The sequence below is a fragment of the Fukomys damarensis genome, unplaced genomic scaffold (genome assembly GCF_012274545.1).
Source record: "Fukomys damarensis isolate Sample0158 unplaced genomic scaffold, DMR_v1.0_HiC HiC_scaffold_19, whole genome shotgun sequence".
In the NCBI taxonomy this organism is placed as follows: Eukaryota; Metazoa; Chordata; class Mammalia; order Rodentia; family Bathyergidae; genus Fukomys; species Fukomys damarensis.
Window position 1 is genome coordinate 61,705,970 of NW_022900931.1, and position 17,537 is coordinate 61,723,506.

At 41.6% G+C, this 17,537-nt stretch overlaps 1 protein-coding gene across 4 annotated transcripts; it reads right to left on the bottom strand.

The window, feature by feature from the left end:
* Positions 1-547: 547 nt before the first annotated feature.
* Znf180 (zinc finger protein 180) lies at positions 548-17,277 on the bottom strand. 4 transcript variants are annotated; one of them, XM_010623217.2, is made up of 5 exons: positions 17,108-17,277; positions 14,534-14,613; positions 9,930-10,004; positions 4,453-4,585; positions 548-3,368 (listed from the first exon to the last, which is right to left on the bottom strand). In XM_010623217.2, exons 2-5 carry the CDS (start codon positions 14,582-14,584, stop codon positions 1,627-1,629), a joined length of 2,001 nt encoding a protein of 666 aa, XP_010621519.1. In that variant the 5' UTR covers positions 14,585-14,613; positions 17,108-17,277; the 3' UTR covers positions 548-1,626. The 4 variants fall into 4 exon arrangements, with proteins under 4 accessions (XP_010621519.1, XP_010621517.1, XP_010621518.1 ...); XM_010623215.2 differs by having other exon boundaries at positions 17,030-17,277; XM_010623216.2 differs by having other exon boundaries at positions 14,534-14,616; positions 17,030-17,277.
* Between the last annotated feature and the right edge of the window lie 260 nt (positions 17,278-17,537).

Below are 17,537 nucleotides of genomic sequence, written 5' to 3' on the forward strand. Positions count from 1 at the left end.
AATGCTTCTTACAAGCTTAATTCAGGTGAAGAACACTTACCCAGAGAAGCAGGTCCACAGAGGACTCTCTTATTAAGGAATACATCACAGAGAATAGACAATAGCACATAGGAGAGACAAATTTTTTGAAAATAATGCTTCTTTATGCTACTTTAAGTATATTAAAGTAATCCTTCATATCCTTTATATTATCCATGCATTCTCATTCTCTCATCTGAACATTTTCTGGTCTAAATTTTAGTTATCCATTTCCAAGGAACTATTTTATTTTTGGCAGGTAATATTGTTGCAGAAGGAACTGGTAAGTGACACAGAGAGACACAAAAGTAGGTAAAACAAAAACATTTACTTTGCTAGCAAAGGGTCAGCCTGCACCAAGAACTGTGCCATATGACCAATCCTGGCTGGGTTACTATCTGCTTTTTATAGGAGTTTTACAATTATGACCTCATTTTAGGTAATTTGATAAGACATTCCAGTTCTTTCAGTTGCCATCACAAATCATGGTCACAGGACACTTTAATTTTAACCCAAATATAGCATCTTCAGTTTGAACATCTGATCTCACCCTGGGGATGAAGCTATGCATTTCCGGCATCTGTTAATCTTATAACATTTTAAACTGGGGCTATGTGCTTTCAAGCTTTGTAGTTAATGATGAAACCTCTGGTATTGTTGTCCTAAGAAGCAAAGCAAATTATAGAAGCAAAAGACAGTGGTTATTCTGTATTTCCCTAACATTTTGTAGGCTTCAGGCTATTTACAGAAGTTCTCTTTATCAACATCCCTAGGAATCCAAGCCCTAAGGAGTGACTAGCTCATGCCAAGACAAATGGAAATCTCAGAACCCTGGATGATCTTTGCTATTTGACTACTCATTTTTTTCTACGTGGTTAAACAAGATGGAAAACTGTTTCTTTTTTATTTAACTAATTTTTCTAATCATATCAATTATAGCAAAACATTATGTATGTCTAAAAGAAAAAAGGCTTGACATAAACCAAAATATCAAATAGATACATTCATAATCTTTCAATTTTGATCCATACACAAATATAGTTCCAGAAAATATTTCTGTATTTTTCTCCAGCATTTTTCCATTTTGTATCATAGTCATTTTCCTTTTCGTCCTCTCAAAATCATCACTTTATAACAGAAAGTGCTATTTTTTTAAAAGTGTGTAAACTACTTAATGGGGAAATCATGCTGTAGAATGACACACGGTAACACTGTTTTCCAACCTACATTGCAAACACTACAGCAATCTTTCAACCTTCTCTATAACAAGCACACCAGTGTTACCTTTTCTGTGCTCTTTTTGGGAAAAGGTCCACACCTCATTGGTTTTCTCTCCAATTCAGGACTGTGTGCTTTCTGCAAGGAAAAGCACCCATATTTAATAATTTTCCAGGAATGCATGTAATGCCAAGTTTGATTTTGCAAGTGACACCAAGTTAAAAATGTGCAGTACACAGATTTTCCCATTTTCTTCATACAAAATTCTAGAAACATAACAAACAAGTGACCAAGTTTATCAGCATACATTATCTAAACAAACTCCATTAAAATAAACCTCTAAAAAGAACAAAAGTAGAAGGAATCAATTCTGGTTTGAAGATTTGTAAACTAGCTATATTCATGGGGTTTATGTTCATTATGAGTTGCCTGATGCCTCAGAAGCTTAGAGCTATTAATGAAAGCTTTCCCACACTGATGACATGTAAAGGGTTTCTCTCCAGTGTGAGTTCTTTGATGTACTATAAGTCGAGCACTCAAGCTAAACGTCTTTCCACACTGATTACATTCATATGGTTTCTCTCCAGTATGAGTCCTCTGGTGTTGAGTAAGGCATGAACTCTGCCTGAAGGATTTCCCACACTGATTGCACTCATAGGGCTTCTCTCCAGTATGAGTTCTCTGATGTACAACAAGAACATAACTCTGGCTGAAGGATTTCCCACACTGACTACATTCATAGGGTTTTTCTCCAGTATGAGTTCTCTGATGCATAACAAGATGAGAACTGCGGTTGAAAGATTTTCCACACTCATTACACTCATAGGGCTTCTCTCCAGTGTGAGTTCTTTGATGTGCCACCAGCTGAGAGCTCCAGCTGAAAGATTTTCCACACTGATTACATTCAAAGGGCTTTTCCCCTGTGTGAGTTCTCTGGTGAGCAACAAGTTTATAACTTTGACTGAAGGATTTCCCACATTGATTGCATTCATAAGGCTTTTCTCCAGTGTGAATTCTTTGATGTGCAATAAGTTTATAACTCTGGATAAATGATTTCCCACATTGACTGCACTCGTAGGGTTTCTCTCCGGTATGAGTTCTTTGATGTGCAATAAGCTTATAGCTCTGCCTGAATGACTTCCCACACTGGCTGCATTCATAAGGCTTCTCTCCAGTGTGAGTTCTCTGGTGCACAACAAGTACATAGCTCTGGCTAAAGGATTTCCCACACTGATTACATCTGTATGGTTTCTCTCCGGTATGAGTTCTCTGGTGGGAAACAAGGTGTGAGCTCCGACTGAAGGATTTTCCACATTCATTACATTCATACGGTTTCTCCCCTGTATGAGTTCTCTGATGTGCAACAAGATGTGAGCTCCAGCTAAAAGATTTCCCACACTGATTACATTCAAAGGGTTTCTCCTCAGATGGATTTCTCATGTTTTGAGCAATGGATGAATTCTGAGAAATCTGACTACATTTATACTGATTCTCTTCAAAAGGAATCCTCTGTTGTTCATTAAGAGATAAGTCACAGTTCAAAAGTTGCTCACATTCTTTAAAATCAAAGCTTTTACTTCCTGAATGAATTTTCTCATTTTTATTTATGGGTGTTGCATGACTAAAAGGCTTAATACTGTCCCTAAATTCATAGGATTTATCTCTTTTTTGAGTTCTTGTAAACGGAATGAGATGTATGTTCTGAGAGAGTTTCCCACATTTATTATTTTCACAAAGTTCATCACTGTCATTAATCTTCTGAAGACTGTTTACAACAGAATCAGGATGCAATTTTTTAACATATGATGCATGTTTATGAAAATGGTTTTTAATGGGTATCATGGGAAGTGAAAGAACACTGGAATTAACACCATACTTCTCCTTAGGTTCATCACTTTTGCGGACCCTTTCATGAATAACTGCTTTCCTTTGAGTGAACTCCACTTCTTGCAAAAGTCTCCCTTGCTTCTCCTGTTGTTTCTCCAACTGGTCCTTAAAGCTATAAATTTCTTCACATGAAGACAGCCAAGGATCGTCTCTTGCTAACTTTTCTATCTTAACTGCATGGGAGAGTTCATCAAAAATGTTCTGCTTTAAGGTTGATTCTCTTCTTCCAAATGCAGTTGCTAGGTCTGGAATAAAGCAAAATAAGACATAAGACATCAAAATAAGACAAATTATGGTAGAGCTAGGATATTGGAATAAATGTCACAAGAAAGAATGTAAAATATATGGATTTGCTTTCAGCTATGAATCTATATAACCTGGGTTGAGAAAGCAAAAGGGTGGGGAATAAGCAGTAAATACAGAACTACCAGAGCCCAACAGTATAACAAGGCTTTCAACTGGAATTATTTTTATCTTATTTTTGTTTGAATAAGCAAGATTTTGAATGTCAAGTAGTTTCACATTCTTAAATAAGATCATGTATGCAGAATATACAGAATCTTAACACAATCTTGCAATACTTAGCAAAGAAATAGAAGGATCTTTCCACCTTTATTAGTGCTAGACACATGTTCACTACAATAGATCATTGTACATATCTAAGAATTTCTAGAGGCATGAAACTTGCTAAGTCTGTGTAAGCAAGATGTGAACAAACTGCATTTACAAACCTAAGAGAGAAAAAGGGCACAATTATCACAGTTCCCCAAATACCTCACAGGCTAATATGCCCCATGGATTCCTGTGATTCCAACTGAGAGGGAATAGCAGTTTGCTCAGAAGAACAAGCCTGAATGGCTATTAGATAATTTCATGATTTGTACAACTGGAAAAGTGGTGACCAGGATGTGCGAAAAAATGTGGCATTCTCCTATAAAACAAACATGTTATACCCATTATGACTTGTGTGTCTGGTTCCTAACTGGACTCGTCATTGGGAAGCTCTTTTTACACTCTTCCCCCTAATCTAGATCTAATCTTTAGATCTAGTTTGAAACGCTGATAGAGAAAGATGTTGGACATTTTTGTGTTTGAGCTGGGGACAAAATAAATTACTGCAGAATTTCTGGCCTTTGACCTTTAGAAGCCATGAATACTGAATAAGCTCAAGACCAAGAAATTTAACCCATTCTACCTAACAAATCAAAAGTAATCCTCACAATGTGTGTGTGGTTAAAACAATTCTGGCTGCCAAACTCCACAGTTCTTAATGGGGATGTGAAAAGATTTCAAGAGATACACCTTCATTATGTGGGATGATACACTTACCCCAAGAGACCAGGTTCCTGTGGTTCTCCAGGGTTACACCTCTGTCTCTGTCTGGAGTCCTTACAGCAGGGTTCCAAGTGCCCTGATCCTCATGCGTGAAGTCCACAGTCACAATTTTGAAGTTTACTCCTTCCTAAAACAGAACACATATTCATGCTCAGTGGGCATTATTTCATTTCAATTGTTATTAAGAAGGAAAATGTTTGACAGATGGAAGTATAACAATCTGATGACCTAGGGAGGCTGTCATTGTCCAAAAGATTCTGGTTGAAGTGTGTAGATGTCTGGATTTTTGACACTGGACCTTTATTTACTTATTTATTTATTTATTTTTAGTACCTTTCTTTTTTTTTTTTTTAAGTTTGGACCTTTTTTTAAACCCCAAAGAGGGACATCAGATAAGAACTGATATAAATTATTCTTCCCTTTGTCCACATTACAGAAATTTTATTCTGAATTTTATACTGGTGAATTCTCACTTAAGAATTTCCTTCAGATTCACAAGAAACTAACAAAACCAGGGTGGGCAAATTTTTTTCCGTCAAAGATCAGTTAGTATATATTTTGGGCTTTGCAGTCCATATATACTCTATCACAACTACTAAACTCTCCAGCTGTCACAAGAAACCAGTCACAGAAACCATGTAAACAAATTGCCTGGTTATATTATAGTAAAACTTTATTTACAAAAACAGGCTGTGAGCCTGCAGGCTGATCTTTGTAAATGCCCAAGACAGAAGATGATGTATAAGCCTCAATGAAAGTCAGTATATATAGGTAAAGAGCACTAGATTTAAAAGACATTTGGATTTTATAACTATAATAATTATATATATGAAATAGAATTTTGAATTGTGAAGTTTTACTACATGTATATCAAATGCCTTTGATCAGACTTTTACGAGTGTTTATTTGTAATTTTATAGTTTGTCTTTTAATGGTGAATTTATTCCATTTCTATTTATTAGGCATAGTCCCACCCAACTCATTGAGTTCCTGACTGAATCGTGATAATACACAAAAAGACTATCACTAGAGTTTACTAAACAAATCACAAGGCTGCCCATTATTAGTAAGATTGTTAGGTCTGAGAATCCTGAAAGATTAAATGACAGCCAATGTGACCTTTATCCTGAACACTTAGTCTTCAGATGACAATATTATTTACTTTTTTTTTTTTTTAGAGGAGATGGTTAAATAGGAGGTTGAGTATGTAGTTCAGGCTGTCCTTGAACTCACTGTGTAGCCCAGGCTGGCTTTAACTATCAACAATCTTCCTGCCTCAGCCTCCTGAGTACTGGGATTACAAGTAAGCACCACCAAACCCAGTTGACAGTTCTATTTCTGTACATACTCAGCTTCAAGGCAGAACCTTCTAGGAGACAATCATTGTCATTACAGCCATATAAATGAGGCCTCTTGCCCTGCCTCCTCTAAGTAGGAAAGACCTATTTCCAAGACCGGAATTCTGACCCCAAAGAGAAGGGCTGAGAGTGCCCAAAGACAGAAAACAACAGGAAGTCCAACACCTCTTGCCACAAAAGGGTCTTTATATAGACAAGGCATTCTTAAATTATGGTTCATGCATAGGATACTTGGTCCTGAAACCCATGAAACTACATGTAAAATGCTGCTCTACGTGCGTTTTCCATTAAGTTTCACCAAAATCTGAGTTTTTCACAATTAACCCAAAATAGGATTTGGACATATATTTGGACATATAATTTACAAACCACACCTATGTATGATATTCAGGGTACTCTTTTTCAATCCCTAATCCATGCTTCTTTTCAACACTCCCCTTTACTGTTTAACGCAGGTCCCTGTAGTACTGAGCTTGTTCAAATATCAAATAAACAACAGGAGACTAGATTTATACCTCTCACTCCATCCCTTTGCAATCATTTTCAAAGCACCATGGAATTCAAACTTAAGACTCAATACACTTTCTCTACAACCAGCATCTGTATCATTAGACCATGACCCATAAGAGCACAGAGAAGTTATTTATAGTTTGCAACCATAATTCTAACCCTTATCATAATGCTAATGTATAGTAGATACTAAATACATTACATTTAATATATTAAATTATTTCAATAAATGAGTCAATGGTATTATTTCTAATAAATCAAAATAACCCTGGTCCAAATTCTACTTTAAATTCTCTCTTCTCACCTGAACCACAGAAGGCATATCATATACCCATGTGAAAAAGTCCTCCAATATGCAGATACTGGCTTTTCTGGACTTCCATTCCAGTTATTTTATTCTTCCTCTCATGTGTCCAAAATACCCTTGCATTGACTCTCTGCCATGCTGTTTTCTGCCTTAGAGGTAGCCAATGCTGGCTGGACAAAGTCAGAATAAATCTGTCCTCCTTTAAGATGAGGATGTCAGGTATTGTGGATCAGCAATGGGAAAGTAACTAAGATACCTAACTTCATGGAGTGTGTCCTTCCAACCTCCCAAATCCCACTACTCCCATCCACTGAGGACTCGTACCTAGGATTAACCCTGTACTACAAGAACTTTTATTATCTTATCTTGCATCACCTACAGCATCAACTTGTAGGCTCCTCTCATAATACAGTGGACCCTTGAGTTACAACTGGCCTTACATACAAACAACTTGGGTTACAGCCAGAATTTTAGTTTTAACTTATGACCAAAGTCTTGACCCAAATGGCAGCTGCGTGTGTGGTTGTAAACAAAGGCTAGCAATGTCAGAAAACCATAAGTAAGCATACGTAAGCATCAGTCTGAGCCTAGATGTGCATGCTTGTTGGCATGATTTTAGTCAGTGCTTTATATAATTGCTACAATTACTGCTATTAAAGTGGCCCCCAAAAAGCTACAAAAGAAGCTAAGGAAGGTAAAGAAAGAATCACAATAGAAAAGAAGAAGGAAATTGTGCAGAAATATGAGTGGTGTTCATTTGACTGATCTCACTAATATGTACAGCACGTTGAAATCCACCATCTTGACAATCTTACAGAGAAAAGACTTGTATAAGGAAGGAAGCTAGTGTTACTAAAGTGTTACTCAAATTAGTAAGTCATTATCAACAGTGTTAGATGGTGTAGAAAGGCTATTGATTAGTGTGGATAAATGAAAGGCAGATGTCAGTATAGCCTATCTGAGTCTATAATTGCTATAAATGCACATCTCATAAAGGATAATCCATTAGCAAGTGATAATGGTGAAACATTTCATGCCAGTAAGGAGTTGTTTCACAGTTTTAAAGCAAGAACTGGGGTTCATAGCATAACTAGACACAGTGAAACAGCCAGTGCTTATAAAAGGGCTGCTGAAAATTACATACACCACTTCAAAATGATGACATGGAGAAAGGGCTTTTGCTCTCATCAAGTTTTCAACTGTGATGAAACTGGCCTTTTCTGGAAGAAAATGCTCAGAACATACATTACTCAGGAAGAGAAGAAAGTGCCAGGCTACAAGCCTATGAAGGATAAGCTAACCTTAATGCTATGAGACAATGCAAGTGGTGGCCTCAAGATAAAGCCTCTCTTCATTTATCACTCTGAGACCCCTAAAGTGTTCAGAAAACATAAAGTCATGAATAGGCTAGGGGTCATTTGGAAATCTAATGCAGAAACCTGGGTAACAAGAGTACATTTTCTTGAGTGGACTGGGGAGGCTTTCTGTCCTACTGTTAAGAAATATCTAGCGGACAAAAGTTTACCACTCAAGGTTCTCTCTCCTCATCATGGACAATGCTCCTGCTTCTGATGAGATTTGGAAGAACTGGCTGAAGAATTCTCATGGCTCTCAGTTGAGTTCCTTCCACCTAATACAACTTCTCTACTGCAGCCTATGAACTAGCAGGTTATACATAACTTTAAGAAGCAATACACCAAGGGACTGTTCCTGAAGTGCTTCCAGATGGTCTCAGATACAAATTTAACCCTTAACAGAGTTCTGGAAGGAACATCACAACATTCTTTCTTGTGTGGGTCTAAAAGAGAAATCCTAGGTCAATGTCTGAGGACACTGAGATCTGTGTGGAAGAAAGTGTGGCCTAAAATTACACAGAAGAGAGACTCTGAAGGCTGTGTAGAGGAGCCTGAGCCTTCAACTGATCCTGTGGTTGATGACAGTCACTACAGCAGAGTCCATAGGCTTGCAGGTAAATAGTGGTGATGCTGAAGAAATGGAGGAGCAACACACAGAGGAACCGTCTATAGAGAAACTTCAGCAACTTTTTCCTGAGCCACAGAGAATGGCAGCTGAAGTTTGTTCTAGAAACAAATTGCTGCTTTGCTGCCTCCTGCCTACTTTGCCATGGACTATTTCTCCTCTACAATGCCTCTCTGCCATGCCACCCTGCCTTGGAGCCAGCCAATTATGGACTGAAACCCCTACAAACTGTGAACTGAAATAAGCCTTTCCTCCTTTAACTTTGTGTGTTGGGTATTTTGTCTCAGCAACAAGAAAAGTAACTGAGACAATATGCTTTTCCTTTCTATGCTGGGCATTCTTTTCCTTTTTTTAGAATTGGGGATTAAACCCAAGGCCTTGCCACTGAGCTGCATCTCCAGCCTTTTTTATAATTTTGAGATAGGGTCTTGCTAAGTTGTTAAGTTGCCCGGGCTGGGCTCAAACTTGCAATCCTCCTGCCTCAACCTCAAAGAGTGCTGGGATTAGAGGCCCAGAACATCTTTTCTATCTTAATTATTCACTTTAAAGTTAATGGATCATACATTTTAATCTTTCTATTTGAGACATTTAAAAATTCTCTTTCAAATATTACCTTGATTTATAGATCTCCCACTGACTGTACCCAGTATATACAGAATGAATTTGAATGATATTCTCCTATCTACAGAAAGTGGGTTTTAAAATGCCACTGGGAAAAAAAAAAAGCCACAGCTGAACGGAGAATTATAAATTAAGAATCATTGTCTTGTAATGATCCTTCTGGAGTACCCAGCAACTCTATTATACCTAGGAGGACAAATTTTATGCCTTCTCCACTCCTGTCAAATATTTCTTCACACCAATTCCCAACCTCACCCTCACCTGATCTTCCATAGAGTAAACCCAACTTCAACTTCACATCTCCCTCACCTTAATTTTTCCAGTAGAAATCTTCCCCACAGATAGTCAATTTATTCATACATTTACTGAACTTATTCTGGTACCAAAGATTTTCTATAGTTTACTTCCTTTATTTTCTCTGTCTACTGATTAACTTCTTTTCCTCCACTAATTCATTCCTGCAATCACTTAAGTAGAGTTGAATCTTTTCAATCCTTTAATAAAAACCAGTTTTTAATCTCAAATATCCTTTAAGTTCTCTCTTTTTTGATCTTTCAATCATCAAATTTCTTGGAAATTTCCCCAGTCTCATTTCCATTTCCTCACTTTTACTCACTTCCAAGCTCTCCTGGCTTCTATCACTGACTAGTCACACACAGTTTTCAATGGAAAGAAAGAAGCCCTGCTTGCCTCACCTGGGATGGAATGGTCAGTGGCCCAGCATCTTCTCCCTCTACCTTGATGATAATCTCTTGAGGAGGGAAAGAGTCCTGAGACAGTAGAACAGATGAAAGAAGGAAAAAATTAGGGAAATAAGATATAGCTCAAAACTCCCACTGCGAGTCAGCTAGAATTTGACATATGAGCTGTTCTAACACATTCCACTGCCAACCTTGGGCTCCTGGCTATTGGTACATTCAAACTGACCATGTGGGGAAAGAGAGGGGAACCTTGTGGGACACCGAGGGCCCAGACACAGGCAGGAGGTCCTTGTGGATCTTCTGGGCTGGCCTCATTGCCGGCTCAATATAGTTGTAGTGACCCCAGATACTACATGTGGTAAAAGAACTGTTCAGTCAGGTCCTGCATCACAGAACTGGAGTAAATAAAATGGACTACAGCACCATGAAAGTCAGACTCATCAAGGAAAGATAACAAATTAATTGAAAAAATATTTAGCAGAAAGCATCACCAATAAAGGACCCGTCAATAAAGGTGAATGCTACTAAGACTCTTCAAACCAATAAGAAAATGGTAACCTCAACAAAAAATATGGACAAGGGAAAACATGCAAACAACTCAATCAAGAATAAAATGGCAAGAGAATATATAAGCAGATTCTCACCTTTTTTAAGTCAAATACAATCAAATATGTATTTCTAAACGTCTATAGAGGCCATGAATTCACACTGATACCTCTAAATAGAATTTCAAACACTGTTTATTCTACATTTCCTGCTTTCTGTAGTTATATCTTCTGTGTTAGCTTTTCATTACTGTCACAAAATACTGAGGTTACCAACTTTAAGGAAGGAAAGACTTTTTTTGACTCACAGTTTCAGAGGTTCAAGTGCATGAGCAGTTGGCCCTGTTGTTTGGGTTGTGGCGGTATAATACGGCAAAAATGTGTGGACAGCTTCATGCTACTCACCTCATGCCAGCAGGAAGCAAACAGAGAGGACAAGACTGGGGTCACAAACATCCCCTTTAAGGGCACGGCCCCAGTGGCCTAACTTCTTTCTGCTGGACCTCACTGCCCAAAGGCTTCCCACAGCCACACAGGCTAGGACCCACACCTTTAACACAAGGCCCTTTGCCGAACACTTTTCTAAACCATATCATCTTCTCAGGTTCCTCGTATCCTCTTTATATTTACTAACTTGCTCAAACTCTTGTAAATGACCAACATTCTGACTACACAGAGTGTTTGTTTACCGTTAATGATTCCTATTCTGACAGCCCACTTACCAAGCTTCATGCATTCTTAGTAGAAGTACAAGTTGAACAACCTTCTTGGATTTGGTCTATGTTTATAAATAATCCTTCCTTCTCTCTCTCCCTCCATCCTTCTTTCTTCCTTCCTTTTTTTCAATTCATCATGGTTGAACAAGGCTACATCTCCAGCCTTTTCAAAAAAATTTTTAATCTTGAAACAGAGTCTTGCTATGTTGTTAAGTTTCTCAGGCAGGGCTCACACTTGAGATCCTCTTGCTCAGCCTCCAAGCACTAGGACTACAGGCATGCACAATGATGGCTGGCTAAATACTGTTTTATTTTTGAAGTGTTGAAGACTCACAAGAAGTTACAAAAACAGAACTCTATGCAGCTCTCCCTAATGGTAATACTATACACAATCAAGCACACTGTCAAAAACTGTGTGGATAGTGGCACAATATTAACTCAGGAAGTGGACACTGGCATAAGGTTAACTCAGGTACAGACTTTATTCAGATTTCTTCAGTTTTTTATATATTTTTGTGGGATTTTTAGTTTTTTAATGTAATACGTCAAAGTATCTATCCTCTTCTAGAGGTAGGTACAAAAAAATCTCATTAAAAAGTTATCATAGCAAAAATGGGAGGGGGGATTAAATGCCCACTAGCGAGTGCCCAGTTGAATAAATTATGATTCATCCAGATGAATGAATACTATTTAGCACTGGTAGCCAAAGAGAGAAAAGAGATATGTGTGTACTAATTTATGTAAATAACGGAAAGATGTCTACAATAAGCTGCTGAGTGAAAATATCAACGATTAACATACACAAGATGAATAATTCTCTTAAAATTGAAATATGCCCAAAAGTCTGGAAGAACATTCTTGAAAGCATTAAAAGCATTTTTTTTTTTTTCTTTTTGGGTACCGGGGATCAAACTTGGGACCTTGTGCTTGCAAGGCAGGTGGTGGAATCACTGAGCTAAATCCCTGGCCCGAAAGCAGTTTTTCTTTGAAGGGTAAAACTGAAGAGCAAGCTGATTGTATGTATCCACAGTCTATCTATGTTGTTCTGTAGCATTCATTCTCTTACTTGGAAACCAACACAAATGTTTCCCTCTTGAAAAACCACCTCATACAGATCATTCCTTTAGCTTCTGAGGTTTTATCCCTACAGTGTACAATCAACCTGTCAAATAGCACGCAGTCCATTCAGGAACGCATTTTTTCCTTCTCAGATCTCCAAACATTGAAAACCAAGTGCTACTGATTCTTGATCATTGCTCCGTAATTTAGAAGACTCTGTATCAGAATCCAAAGGAAATAAACTGCTGTACTTTCTCAAAGGTGTGCCCGTTTATGCCCATACAATCCAGAGGTAATTTCATCACTGGACTGGAAGGAACTATTAAAATGTCTGGCATTCAGGAGAGGATTTCTCTACCTCTGAATACACCTCTGTATACTGATGGGATGGGGCTGAAGTCAATTAAGTGGTCAAAGAGCTGGAGAAGCTGCAACATTAGGGAGGCTTGGGCCAGGGATTTAGCTCAGTAGTTCCACCGCCTGCCTTGCCAGCACAAAGCCCCAAGTTTAAACGCTGTACAAAAAAAAAAAAAAAAAAAAATTAGGCAGAGTTGTTTGCTTTAGCAGCAAGAACAAGAGGGCCTCACTGCTTAAAGATGCTATTCAGGTATCACAAAAGAAACACCAAACACAAGCACAACTGCAAGGTCAAAATAACAAGGAAATTACAGATGACCAAGGGAGACACAAACTTTGACCCCAAACTGCTCAGAAATAACATTTCAAATGTGCAACAATGGCAAATATGTATTTTCTTGCTTCAGAAGTGGTTGAGGTTGAACTCTTGACAATTTCATGGCTAGAAGTTAACTCATTCAATAATAATAACAGTAATAATAATAAACATAGCTGAGTATGGTAGTGCATGCCTATAATCCCTGCTTCTCAGGAGACAACGGAGGCAGGAAAATCAAAAGTAGGAGGTCAGCCTGGGCCACTTAATGAGACTTTATCTCAAAATAAGTACATGCTCTTCTGGGTAATTGGTTTTTGCTTTTAGAATAGGTAAGATCAGTTTTTTTTTTAAATGCCAAAAATTGAAAATTTTAACGATTTTATCTCAGAAGGTATTAGGCAGAAACAAAATTCCAAAATGATTATCTAGCCCTACATTGGCTCACTGGGCTCATGGCTTTCATTCAAGCCAAGACTTGGGCTCCTTGATTTCACTCCATGAGAAATATCCACAAGATCCCTGCCAAGTCAATCCCCAGTAGCCGCCCCCCAAAAAAAGATCCCTGCCAAGTACCTGTGCATCTCTGACAATCATTAAAATTAAGTACAGGCCATTCAGAGTTGAAAAGTGTGGCAGCCGGCTGCTAAGCTCTCTCTCATGCCATTTGTCTGGGAGAGATCAGCTGCTGCACGGTGATAGAGGCCTCTTACCAACAGCCACATGAGCAAGTTGATTACCCAGTAAGTCAGGCTGTCAAGAGGTAGCAGCCCCGACTTGACTGCAACCTTATCAGGGGCCCTGAGCACAGACGACTCCCTCCCTCCACCTGTGCTCTGGCCCTATACAGGATGCACTGTGAAATCCACAGATGCCTACTTAGCTCAGCTCACCTAAGGTTGTCGGGACTGGACTGTTCAGGAAGGGAAGCTCAAGTTAATATTTTCAAGAGACTAAATGTTTTCAAAGTATATTTGCTGTAAGAACATGCTTTCAATTATTCATTTTTAACCCTAAAATGTACTGTACAAGAGCAACAAAACTATGGGTAATTTTTTAAATCCCTTCTAACATAACTGATAGATAATCTTTGTTAACTAGTATATTTATGGTCTCTACCATATTTTCTATGTGAACAAACTATTTCTTTCTTCAAAAGGCAATGACTTCTAAGTACTATCTACTTAATGCAAATCAGTATCTTTTTCTGCCAGGAAGATGGACCAGCACATCGTATCAGTCTCGTATGGATGCCTCAGGATGTGCCATCTCATAATTTTTTTTTCATCTCATAATGTATTGAACTTTCTTTAGGATATTCCAACTGTTTGTTCTCCAACAAAGCTGTAAGTAGCTGGCAAAGGTGAATCAGTACTCCAAAAACTTTTAACTCAAGAGTCCAACTTTCTCCCAGAAAGAACTGTCTACTAAAACCGGTGAAGAATGGCACCAGAGAGACTCATAAAATGCAGTGTGTACGTGTTAAAGGTCTGCAGCCATGAGGAACCAAAGCCCCTAAAAAGCTGCAGAGACCTCAGAGGGTGAGCTGTGAGCCTGGTAGGAGGAGGCCCCAGAGCTCTCAGGGGAGGACTCTACACTACTCACCTGTTCATAGGCTATCAAGGGCCTTGGGGGCTTCTCCTCCCGCCCTTCCATGCTCCCCTCCAGGCTTGGCAGGTGCTGACCTGCTGGGAGAAGAGACGCCCTAAGAACAGGATCTCAGCACTTTCTCTGCAGGTCCGCCCATCCCTGCACAACCTGTCCCCACCAGTCAGCCTCTGATCCCAGGATGCACACCCTTGGCAAGGGCGCTTCTAGAGGTTTCTGCCCAAATACCTATGCATGCACCAAGAGTCCCCTGGTCCTTCTCCCAGCCCAATCCTACTCCACTGGATCCTGGGATCCCCACAAACACCCAGCACGTGGAAGGCCACATGGTGTATACCCTTCTACCCTAACCTGCAACTCCAAACCTAAACCAGCAGCACAGCCCTGGCATGGATGGCCCAGAATCACACTCCCTGACCAACTGCATGAAGCTCGCCAGCACCACCCCCAGGAAGTGACTGAGCAATGAGAACTGACCCTACCCTTCCAGCAGCCCTGGGCAAGCGGCCTCTACTTCCTGCTCAGACATTCAAGCTGAGCTTAGAGCTCAGCTGCAGCCAGGCCCAGGTTCCTCCATCATCTTATCAAAATGTCATCGGCTGAGATTCTGACCCCAGCACCTTCCTGGGCCCTGAATGTACAGCTCGGACCTGATTCCTCCACCTCCCTCGGAGCAGCAGAGTCTGCACAGGACTGGGGACTGTGGCAGACACCAGCACAGGCCAGCCAAGAGCAGCCCCTCCTCGGCACAGAGTGTGCACCTCCATAGCTCAGCCGTTTTTGTACTAATTAGATGTCTTTGAGACTAAAGCAAATCTACTCCACCCCTTGCACCCCACCTCAGTCTTACCCATCGTCCTTCCCCTCCAGACTCTTACTCGGGCACTGCAGAGTGTGTTCCCACAGAAGCTGTGCCCTGCACCTGCACCCAACCCCATTCCCTTCCAGCTTCCACAGGTCCCAGCCAGAGCTGCACCTGACTCCTGTCCTAACACCTTCGTGGGCAGCTATGGCTCGGAAAGATCCTGTTTCTCCCCTAACCTGGGCACTTCCAGGCTGTGATCAGGGCTGCGCAGACACAAACACTCTAAAAAAATCCATCTCCAGCCTCCTCCTTCCCACCCAAACACCTATTCTTGCACAGGGGTCCCTGGAACAGCCTTGTCCCTCCGCAACCCAGAACCTACTGAAGCTCCCTCCACCCGCCCATGCATCCCCAGGCAGCACCAGGTCCCAGGACTGTGCAGACTCTACAGCTGAGGCAGCCCCATCCTCCTAAGACCAGAGCCTGCAGGTCCACACTGGGGCTTCCAGGCCTCCACTCGGCAGCCACCGCGCAGTGCCCCACCCCCTCCTTCCAAGGCACACCAGCCACGCACAGGGCAGGTTCACACCCAGAATCTGCATCCAAGGCCTGAGTGCTTCACCGGGGCATTTCAGCAGTCCCTGCTCTTGAGATGAGAATCTGCACACTGAACTCAGGCTGATGCTGCACCCATGGGAACTAGGCCCTTCCCCTTCCTCCTGCCCAACACGACAGCCTGGGTGTCACACAGAGTCGGGCCCTTTCATGTCCAAATCTGCAGCCCACACTCTGTCTCTCTACCAACCTGGGCATTCTCATGCCTGCACGCTGAGGAGCCTAAGCAAAGGTCCCAGAACGCCTACTCCTAATGATGCTATCATCCTGCTGTCTCCCCCACAGAGCTGTCAATCTGACCACAACTGCTCAAACTCGGTCCTTCCCAAGCTGATTCTTTGCCTCCAACGCAGCATCTCCACCAAACCTGAATGCCCGAGAATTCTGCCTTCTCCTACATGGACCCCAGCATTATAGTCATGTTCCTGACTCCTACTCAGAGCACGTGCAGGGAGCACTCTGTCTAGGACCTGGAACCCCGCTGTCTATTGGAGAACCCCACCAAGGGTTTGCTGAAGTAACACTGCCTCTCCTGGGGTAAGAACCGGCAGCTCCAACCTATTGTCTCCACAAACAGCGTCCTCAGGCCTGAGAGGAAAGCAATGTCTTCCAGAGTCCCTGAGGCACCTGCTCAGAATCTCACCTGGTGTTTCCAACCCAAATCCCTGCTTAAGAGAATAGTGAGAGTTGCACAGCGCCTCCTTCCAGGAACAGAAATCTGCAATTGTGCACTTCAAAAACCTGAGCACCCTCGAGCCCTCCACTACACAGATACAGCATTGGAGAAGGCGCTCCCCAGGTTCTCCCCCATATCCGTGTACCCGCCCTCTCTTCTAGCTACATGGGCATCCTCAAGCCCCAGAACAGTGAACCACTTGCCCAAGCATCCACGCATGCGCGCTAAGTACAGCAGCAATTGCCTCAGTATCTCCACCAGACTCCAGACGCAAGGCTGAACACGCCTATCTATAAGGCACCAGAACGTCCACCCACACAGTACTGCTTACAGGTGTCGGCCTACATGCCACGCATGCGCACACCGCACACCCAATGCAGCGCCCGCCCCCACCAACCTGGGCGTCCAAGCGCAGGCAGCGCAGGCCGGTCCTGTCGCTGCTTGGAGCCCGGCTCGGCTCTGCGGCAGAACGTACTCGGGTTAAGCAGGCCCCTGCCTCGGTTCTGCACCACGTCAGACTAGGGGTAAACTAGACTGGTCCTCTTCCCTACTCAGCATCCGCGAGATCGCTTGGGGCTAACTTCGAAAGGCTACGCTGCAGAACGGTTGCCAGCGTCCGCGCGCAGGACAATGGCTGCGCTTCTGGACGAACCCGGAAGGGCGTTGGGCTGAGCGAGCTGGAACTACAACTCCCAGAAGACTCAACGGCGCGTGCGGCTTTGGGGTGGGCATTGCTCTCCTTGGCAAAGAAGGCGCAGTAGTGTCGCACCACAAGGCTAAGCAGTGCCTCTCACTTGTGCGTATCTGGAGGCTTTTGCTGGACGCAGAGACCAGTCTTTCTCAGGGAAGCATGTGCAGAACGGGGAGGTGCTCGACATGCAAAAGGCTGGCCCGAGACCCGCTTA